The 10,248-nt window shown below is 45.8% G+C and overlaps 1 protein-coding gene across 1 annotated transcript in view; it reads right to left on the minus strand.

The window, feature by feature from the left end:
- rbm33a (RNA binding motif protein 33a) overlaps window positions 1–9,990 on the minus strand; it is a 28,569-nt gene extending 18,579 nt beyond the window's left edge. Inside the window, exons 1-8 of the mRNA XM_066681912.1 lie at window positions 9,783–9,990; window positions 7,876–7,951; window positions 5,484–5,532; window positions 4,627–4,700; window positions 3,948–4,212; window positions 2,171–2,269; window positions 1,780–1,945; window positions 858–1,105 (exon numbers count right to left, since the gene is read on the minus strand). Of these exons, the coding sequence (XP_066538009.1) occupies window positions 858–1,105; window positions 1,780–1,945; window positions 2,171–2,269; window positions 3,948–4,212; window positions 4,627–4,700; window positions 5,484–5,532; window positions 7,876–7,951; window positions 9,783–9,801 (996 nt within the window). The 5' untranslated portion in view covers window positions 9,802–9,990. The remainder of the gene's footprint in view (window positions 1–857; window positions 1,106–1,779; window positions 1,946–2,170; window positions 2,270–3,947; window positions 4,213–4,626; window positions 4,701–5,483; window positions 5,533–7,875; window positions 7,952–9,782) is intronic.
- Between the last annotated feature and the right edge of the window lie 258 nt (window positions 9,991–10,248).

Genomic DNA, 10,248 nt, shown 5'->3' on the forward strand with positions numbered 1-10,248 from the left:
TGGCAGCCATTTGAAGCTGTTTTTTCAATGGGAAGAGGGTCATGTGACACATCAAACGTATTGGGAATTACACAAGAAAAACAATGGTATGCTCAGTTTTAACGTAACTTTATTCTTTCATGAGTTATTTACAAGTTTCTGACCACTTATAAAATGTGTTCAAAGTGCTGCCCATTGTCAATGCAAAACTCTTCTCCCACTCTTCACACACTGATAGCAACACCACAGGAGAAATGCTAGTATCCGTAGTTTCAGGTATTGCACATCTTGATGGTATGGTGTGGTATATGGGGTACAAAGATAGTGGGGCCATTCTTCATTAATGGAAACCTCAAGGCCACTGGATATGCAAAATTGCTACATGATGATGTGTTTCCCATTTTATGCACTGAAGCTGGCACGTTCCCTGAGTTTTTCCAGCAAGATGGTGCACCACCACATTATGGATGTCAGGTCCGAGCATTCCTAGATGAACAGTTTCCTGGAAAGTGGATTGGTCGTGGTGGGCCAGTTGAAAGGCCCCAAGGTCTCCTGATCTTACCCCTTAGACTTTTATCTTTGGGGTCATGTGAAGACAACTGTCTATGTTGTAAAGATACAGGATGTGCAGCACCTGAAACTACAGATACTGGAAGCCTATGCTAGCATTTCTCCTGCGGTGTTGCTATCAGTGTGGGAAGAGTGGGAGAAGAGGGTTGCATTGACAATCCAACACAATGGGCAACACTTTGAACACATTTTATAAGTGGTTTCTCGTCTAAAATTAAAACCATACTGATATTAGGTTAACACACTTTTTCATTCCGAAGCATTTCTCTACAAAATAAAAGTCCCTGTGCTTTTAATTGGCTCTCTACCTGCATTCCTAGATTCATCTGCATCAGCGGAGGCATCTGTTCGTGCATTCTCCCTCGTCCAGGCCCGCCGTTTCCTCGGAAGTCGCTCATCCCAAACAAGGGAAGATTTCCTCTGCCTCCTCTGCCTCTGTCTCCCACCAGCCCTCCTCTTCCTCCCCCTCTCCCTCGCCCTCGGAAGCGGCCCTGCTTCCTCAGACGCTCCCTCTCTTCAAACTCCAGCAGGTCTGCTTTGGCCTCCTCCGTGAGTTCTGCAGAGACACGACAGAAAGGGGATTCAGGGCTTGAACATTCTGTAGACATTCAGAGATCTTTATTAGGAGCTGCAGCTGATGGTAATCTCCTATATTCTAGCCGAGCTATGCCTTACATTAACTAAGATTATGCTCTGGTTCTTATTCAAAACCCCACAAACCCCACACCAGCATTCTCCCCCCTGTCTAAACAGCCCTGTTCAGAACGCCCCGCTTTCAGCGCCTGTTCCTTTAAATGATAATGAGCCGCTCGCAGTTCACCCTGACCCTGAGCGCACAGCATTGAGGAGCGAGGACCAGAAGCTCAAGTTCAGGTTTTTGGCCGTTTTCGCTCAGCTCTCTCTCTTCTCCGTTTTAACTTAGTGCTCTTATTTCTCTTACTGTTTTGCTATGTTTAAACTCGTCTTTGCGGTGCTCTCATAAACTCAGGTCCTGTGCTGTATTGAGCAGACTCAGGCAAGTGGGTGGGGCCATTCTAAAGTCTCTGCACTCTGACGTCAGAAGTGGAGCAGAATCAAAACTACTCGTGTTATCCCGTGCTTTCTGGCTTGGAGCACACAGGAAACTGACTGGGGGGTTTGTTTCACAGTGTGTGGGTTGGTGGGCTTTAGATTGACACATTAAGGTGAAGATGCTCTGAACTAAATGGAAATGGTGAGTGCTAGACGAACCTAAAGTTTCTGGAATGTTTCTCCGTTTGCTGGCAGCTTCGGAGAGTCGGATCACAGTGACGTCTTTGCGCTCCGTTTTAAAGCGCAGCCGACCAGACTCTTCCTCATCTTCGTCTTCGTCTGACTCCTCTTTCGTGTCAGTCTCCTGCTCTGGTTCAGGCTCCAGCTGAGGGGCAGGAGTAGACAACGTTAAACATCAATTTGCATCTCTAATTTCATTCCAAACACAATCTGACCTTGCGGGGTGTTTTCAGTGGGTTAATTTGGGATTTTACGCACTCTATCCACTCAAGCAAACCCCAGAATCTGAACCACTCTCTACGCCTTTCCCTGGGGTCCTAAATTAATCTGAAACCCCAGATGTGCTCCGTTTAGTGAAGTCCTCCCTCACCTCCTCTGACTCTGTGACCTGAGAACCTTCCTGATCCTCCACTTCCTCTGGCTCCTGCTCTTCTGCCTCAGGCACTTCCTGTTGATCTATTTGTTCTTCCTGAGAGAGAGACAGAGAGAGAGAGAATGTTAAATTATTGTAACAGTGGGGTCCTGGTCACGTGACTATGCTCCATCACTGTTCCTGTGGCCATCTGAAATTCAATGAGATGTAAATGTTTGACCTGATACACAGAAAACAGCAGATAAAGACATGCAGCACACACACACACACATCTCACTGACAAAAACTGCCATGCTAATATCATTATTATGCAGTCCTCATTTACAATACACACCCAAATATATATGTACACATACAGAGAGCACGAGAGAGAGAGAGAGAGAGAGAGAGAGAGAGAGAGAGAGAGAGACAGACAGACACAGACAGAGACAGAGAGAAAGACAGAGAGAGAGAGAGAGAGAGAAAGAGAAGAAAAAAATACCTTCTTAACTTTCAATGGAAGTCATTTTATTCAGAGTCACTTTTGGAGCGTTTCTATTGGTCCGTTCATAATGAAGTTTACACACAGTGTGAAGGACAGCTGCTGTGTTCAGATGATGATAACAATTGTGATGATTGTATTTGTTTTACAGATTGTCCAGTAGCTTGGGGGTTCAATTAAACCAGCACATCACACAGAGAACAGCTCCGTCATTCACCTCTGTCTGTACAGACACATCCCTCAGCACTAAATAAACCCGTAGAGAAAGAAACAACCTCATCAATCACTGATCCATGTCTGACTGCAAAAGGCCGCCCTTAAAAGGAGGTCAATAATCCTTTCACCTTTCCCACTCTTATCAGATGGAGTCTGAGGGTCTTGTCCCGCTGAACTGTGTGGATTGGCAGCGCATCCTCAGCGCACAAAGCGGCTCACCGCCCCTCCGCCTCCAACAAAAACAGTCAGGTTGGGAGCAGACGACTAGAGCCTGAGCTCAGACACTCGATCCCTGCCGGAGATCTGGAGATAATGCTCATTTAGCATCCTACGGCTCAAACCCCAGCAGGGGAGGGGGACGCAAACCTACGCCTTTAACAGCTTCACCTTTAAAACCTCAGCACCTCCCCGTTAGGAGTGGACGATGCGGCCAAAATTTATATCACAATATATTTCTTAACTTCGACTAATATGATATAAGGCCAATATCGATATGACGCACTCGTCATATAACTTTCTCTGTAGATAGAAAAAGAAATAAATATATAGTTCTCATTTGTATATGTTCAGTATGGTTTTGTACTTATGTATATAAGAGTGAGTGTGTGAGCCTGCCACCGCTGCTGAAAAACATCAGAGAAGAAACACTGAACCAATGGCTGTGCCCTGTACTGGGCGTCAGTGACAGATGCTGTAAATAATCAAAATATTGGAAATGTGTTTAAAATCAGATCACTGACACACATTTTCTATCACGTTATGTGCTGATATTGGATTATTGTCCAGCCCTAATGGCACTGATAGGTTGAAGGCAGAGGTCAGATTTTGTTGTACTCTTGTATAATTACGACAAAGCACCACTTCTCACTGAGACAGCAAGAGAAACTGAGAGACAGTGAGAAACCAAGAGACAGAGAGAGAAAAACCAAAAGACAGCAAGAGTAACTGAGAGACAAACCAAGAGAGAAACTGAGACAGAGAGAGAAACCAAGACAAACGGAGAGACAGAGCCAGGAGGAAAAAAAAAAGACAGCGAGAGAGACCAAGACAGAGAGAAACCGAGAGCACAACACTCACTTGAAATTCATCGTCTAGAGGCTCATCAATCTGAAGGTCCAGCACTTCGTCTTCGTACACTTGGTTGTTCTCTGTGCTGTACTCCATTTCTCCTCCGTCTCCGTATTCATCCGCCCTGTACTCTTCCTCCTGAGGGAACTCTCCCTCCGCCGCCTCGTATCCCTCCCCTGCATATTCTCCTCCAAACTCCTCTTCTCCTTCTTGCAGGTCGTAAGAGGCACTGAGGCCCAGAGTTGCGTTCAGACTCAGTGCTTCGCCCTGTGCACTGCAACAAACACACATACACATTGTACTCACAAAGGTCTACAACCTTTGAATTTTGGGTTCTATGTTTCCGTATGTAAAAGCACCTTTCTTGTGCCCTAATACCCTTTGTATTATCTTTGTTCAGAAAAGATGCTCTAGTTTTGCTTGTACATTTAATAAAGTGCACTGCTTTGGAGATAGTGGACAAAGATAGTGATAAAACTTTAAAAAAGGAAGAGGAGACAAAGCACTGAATGAATAGAGCTTGTCCCTACTCATACAAAGAGATAGGAGCCTGATCTCGCGTGAGCAGACATGGCCTAACAGAGTAGACAGACTTTCTGCTATGGAGCTTGGCTGCCAAATCCTGCCAACCTTCACTGAACTACTATGGTGTGAAATAGATCTCAGTAAATAACAGAGTGAACGTTACCTCGTGTTCTGATCTTCCTCATCACTTTGCAGCAAGTCATCATTGAGCTCTTCATCCGACAGTTCTGAGGGATTCTGAGACAGAGAGTGACAAAGAGAGAAGGTGGGGGTGAGCCTCAGAATTGTTATAACAGTTAACATTATACACAAAGGCCATACTTTGACTTCTGACCTGTTTTAAAGAGAACATATTAAATAAATCATTTTGTGATGGGAAATCGGGATCCCATCAATCCACACACTGAAATAAAACCTCGGGTTTGAGAGCGCAAAGATAAGGTTACACACAGTAAAGCAGACAACGAGTGTGGAGATATAACAGCACTGGGTAAAAACAGAGAAGAAAGAGAGCCGAGCAAAAACGGCTAAAAAACAGAGCCTTCTCACTCCTCGCTGCTGTGCGCTCAGGGTCGGGGTGAACAGCGAGCGGCTCATTACCATTTAAAGGAACAGGCGCTGAAAGCAGCGTTCTAAACAGGGCTGTTTACACAGGGGGAGAACGCTGCTTTGGGGCTCGTGGAGTTTTGATTAAAAACTGATGATGAGATGAGGGGGGATTTGTTCTCTTTAACGTTCCAAACCATCTCATCCATATGTGAGTGTTTGTTAATGAAGACATGACTTTATACTTGATATTACACATTTGGCAGTGGACGAGGCTGAAACAGCCCACGCACTACTGACCAAACTGTGCCAAATCCGCACTGACAACACGAGTAATATCTTTCACACAGGCTGTGATTAAATTGTAAGTCGCACTGAATTCCTGTCTGATGACGGCGCCACCTTAAAGCATCTTTCCGCAACTGCTGTTGTGTCTCACAGTGAAATCATATGCAGGTAAGAAGGATGCAATACCTTTTTAGATGAAAGCCAGTCATCGTCGAGCAGGTCGCCTTCCAAATCACTGTGAGGTGAGAAATTGAAAATGAGGTTTAGGACACTCTTTCAGCCACACACACGCACATGTCTTCAAAGACACTTCAAAGAGAAAAACCAGCAGGAGACATGACAAATTGTGGTTTAAAACATTCTGACAACACACTCCGCCACTTTTTAGTGACGCAACAAGTGTCAGAGGTGTAGGAATGGTCATTTTCAATGCTGGGTATGGCTGAATAATAATTCAGGGAAAATTGTGATGTTTCAGAACAATATTAACTCATTCATTCATTTTCTTCAACCCTTATCAAGTTCAGGGGCCCAGCGGTTCCGGAGCCTACCCAGAATCACTGGGCAAAAGGTGGGAACACACCCTGAAGGGGGTGCCAGTCCTTCACAGGGCGACACACACTCACACATTCACTCACACCTACGGACACTTTTGAGTCTCCAATCCAACTACCAACATGTGTTTTGGACTGTGGGAGGAAACCGAGGAAACCGGAGCAACCGGAGGAAACCCACGCGGACACAGGGAGAACACACCACACTCCTCACAGACAGTCATCCGGAGGAAACCCACGCGGACACAGGGAGAACACACCACACTCCTCACAGACAGTCACCCGGAGGAAACCCACGCGGACACAGGGAGAACACACCACACTCCTCACAGACAGTCACCCGGAGGAAACCCACGCGGACACAGGGAGAACACACCACACTCCTCACAGACAGTCACCCGGAGGAAACCCACGCGGACACAGGGAGAACACACCACACTCCTCTCAGACAGTCACCCGGAGGAAACCCACGCAGACACAGGGAGAACACACCACACTCCTCACAGACAGTCACCCGGAGGAAACCCACGCGGACACAGGGAGAACACACCACACTCCTCACAGACAGTCACCCGGAAGAAACCCGCGGACACAGGGAGAACACACCACACTCCTCACAGACAGTCACCCGGAAGAAACCCATGCAGACACAGGGAGAACACACCACAATCCTCACAGACAGTCACCCGGAGGAAACCTACGCAGACACAGGGAGAACACACCACACTCCTCACAGACAGTCTCCCGGAGGAAACCCATGCAGACACAGGGAGAACACACCACACTCCTCACAGACAGTCACCCGGAGAAAACCCACGCGGACACAGGGAGAACACACCACACTCCTCACAGACAGTCACCCGGGGAAAACCCATGCAGACACAGGGAGAACACACCACACTCCTCACAGACAGTCACCCGGAGGAAACCCACGCAGACACAGGGAGAACACACCACACTCCTCACAGACAGTCTCCCGGAGGAAACCCATGCAGACACAGGGAGAACACACCACACTCCTCACAGACAGTCACCCGGAGGAAACCCACGCAGACACAGAGAGAACACACCACACTCCTCACAGACAGTCACCCGGAGAAAACCCACGCGGACACAGGGAGAACACACCACACTCCTCACAGACAGTCACCCGGAGAAAACCCACGCGGACACAGGGAGAACACACCACACTCCTCACAGACAGTCACCCGGAGCGGGACTAGAACCTGACTCAAAACCTGCTGCTCGACCGTGCTGCCCTCGTCTTGGAGAATTGTGTTCTTCCAATTTGCGTAATTACCCACGTTTGCAGAAATACAGCATTAATAACTAAACAAAACACAGACATGCTCCACGTTCACTGGATGCACAACTGGCTGGAGTGTGATTCTGAAAATGTTGTGATGTCGTGTGGAGCATGGAAACATGGGCCGACATTACACGCTCATTCATCGTGCTTGATCAGGAAACACAGCTGAAGTTCTCAACGTGAGCACCATTACAGCTCGGTCGTCTTCAACCTGGAGGACTGACTGACCACAGTCAGTTTAATGAAGATGGAGGAGGGTCAACTGGATTGCCAATCAAAATCTTCACTGTAGGGTACTACACCAGGGAAAAGTGACAGCTCACTGTGTTTGGTATTTACAGGCGTTTGATTACATTAAATACATATCGTCACTGTCCAAAGAAAACCCTGTATCTCCGTGTGTGTGGGTGTGTAGTTTACTACATCATTTGAACACAGCAGCTGTCCTTCACACCATGTGTATGGTTCATGATGAACGGTCCAATAGAAATACTCCAAAACTTCAAAATAATTACTCTGAATAAAATCTTTTTACATTGACTTCCACTGAGAGTTAAGAAGTTTTTTTCATTCCCTGTAAACTTTAAACTAGTTTGGAGATACAGGGTTTTCTTTTGACAGCAATGACATTTTTAGCATTTAAAGTTTATGATAATACATGTGACATTACAAAACCTAAATAGTCTATTCAGAAGCACACACACAGCTGATTTACCTCTCAAGATCATCGTCTTCTCCTCGTCGTCTCCTTGATCTCTCGGCTCCTGGCTTATCATACGCAAAAACATCGTCTGGGAGACAACAGTGAGATAACAGATAAACACTTAACATTCAAACTACTTAAGAACAATTTACGATGTGTATCTTGGGGGGTGAGCTGAGCGAGGGTTAATCACATAGGGGTAGCTGAACAAAGCTGAAGACAATAAAATAACACTAGGTCCTATTTAAACCTTACAATTACAGCTTCAAAATTATTGCGATGCTCCACCGAACTGTAACAGAGAGAATAGAGCCTCTGTCATTTCTACTCTGGGCTCAGCACTACAGAAACTGCACTATGTAACTTCTAGAGGAGGGGAGGAAAAACCACCCCCACTCCCTCCCCTTTGATTTCAGAACACAAGTGCGAGTGGTGTTTATGCCAGAAGGTGCATCTGCTTTGGAACTGCAGTGTTTCAAACAGCCTCGGACAGATTCAGACTGACAGGGATTCTGACCTAACACACCTAATGGTGCTTTTCTACTGCTTGAGATCGGCCTCGACTCGCTTTTAGCTGGTCGTTTTTTTCCACTCCCACAGCTCCCCCGTGAAATGGAGCCAGTGACATCACAAAACCCTTTCTCTAACGGGAACTGCAAGCTTTAATAGCCACAATAACGTGGTGTGTATAGGTGTTGTTGTTGTTGTTTGGACTAAACACGGCCCCATTCCAGTTCTCACAGATCAGTTTTCCTTTCGCTGGAGATTTTCACCAGATACCAACCCAAGGAGCATCTGAAACTCTTCAAAAACCCCTCGGAGGAATGTTACAAGCTACTGCTGTGAGTCCAATAAAAACTAATGTGAAGCTGCTGTAACTTCAGTGATTTTGTGCTGGAGCTCTGCATTTTGTGTTGATTGACAGGTGGCCAAGCAGGGACTAAAAAAGTACCCAGTTCCAGTGATCAGGGACCAGATTTGGCTAGTGGAAAGACAAAAGAGCCGAGCCGAGTAGGTTCCATGTAGTGGAAAAGAGCCATAAGAAACCAATCATATCAATGTGTGAGTCGGTGTCTAAAACTAATTGCATATTCATAGAACTGCTTGTACTTAAGGTGTAAAGTAGTGACTTTTATTTTGAAAATAAATTCTATATATGTCACGCTATAGAAGAGGCAAAGCGTATATTCTAGATCCCCATTCCACCTTAAATGCTGCAGCAGTCAACGTTACGTTTCGGCGGCATAAGGTAACTGCTGTGCCATTTAAAGTGGAATGCGGCAAAATCAACAGCTAAGCTGTTTTAAAAGATTAAGGGGGCTATTTAAGGTGGATTTGAGAATTCTGAGAACCAAATACCCTTAAACCGGTCATTTAAGGAGTACCGGAAAATTATCAAGAAGCTACATTCATGCCCAGTCCATTTAATGTGGAACTGAAAAAACGGCGCTCTAGCTCTAGTTTTATCAGGTCTCCAATATAAAGTGGCACAAAAAACACCATTAACGTAGATAACAAAACACATTCAGGTTGAAATCTCTCTCTATTTAAGGTGGAATGGACAACACATTGGAAGCTAACTAAATCCAGTTTCATCGCTTCGCCCATTTAAGGTGGTAATGGTAATTTTACCAACCCTGAACCCAGGTAAAGGGAATTAGAAAATGCAAAAAAAGTGTCCATTTCAATGGAATGAAGGAAAACAAAATGTAAATGGCCAACACGGAGCGAAGATAATAACGCTTTATCCAGAAACAAATCAACGTTAAGCAATCGTAACCAGACGAAGAACGACCACAGTACAATTAGAGAGTCGTGATTATATCTCCGTTTACAGTATGTATAATCCTTTAAATACAGAGTAATATCTGTGTCAGTGTGTTTCTGTATGCTTATCTGTGGAAATGTTGTGTTTGTACCTGGGCCGCTGGCTGCCATCAGTTCGGTCCCGTTTTATTCTCCCTGTTCGGTCTCTAAACGCATTGGAAACCGACTCCGGGCTTTTAAACACCGCACAGAATATTAAAAACCCAATTAATGCAGAATAATAACCGAAAAATCCGGATTCAGAAACTCCGTCTCATCTAAAGACGGCGCAACGAGGCTGAACAACAACACAGCACAGAGAGGCCGCGGTGCAGTGCATTCTGGGAGGAGCAGGAGGTGGGGGAATGGGGGGGGGGTTGTATACATAGATCAGCCATAACATTAAAACTACCACCACTCATTGTACTCCTTTCCCCCTGTTCTCCAACGCCCAGGACCCCCACAGAGCAGGTGTGATGTGGTGGTGGATCATTCTCAGTGCTGCAGTGACACTGATGTGGTGTTGGTGTGTTAGTGTGTGTTGTGCTGGTGTGAGTGGATCAGGCACAGCAGTGCTGC

Source organism: Hoplias malabaricus, chromosome 9, assembly GCF_029633855.1.
Source record: "Hoplias malabaricus isolate fHopMal1 chromosome 9, fHopMal1.hap1, whole genome shotgun sequence".
NCBI lineage: Eukaryota > Metazoa > Chordata > Actinopteri > Characiformes > Erythrinidae > Hoplias > Hoplias malabaricus.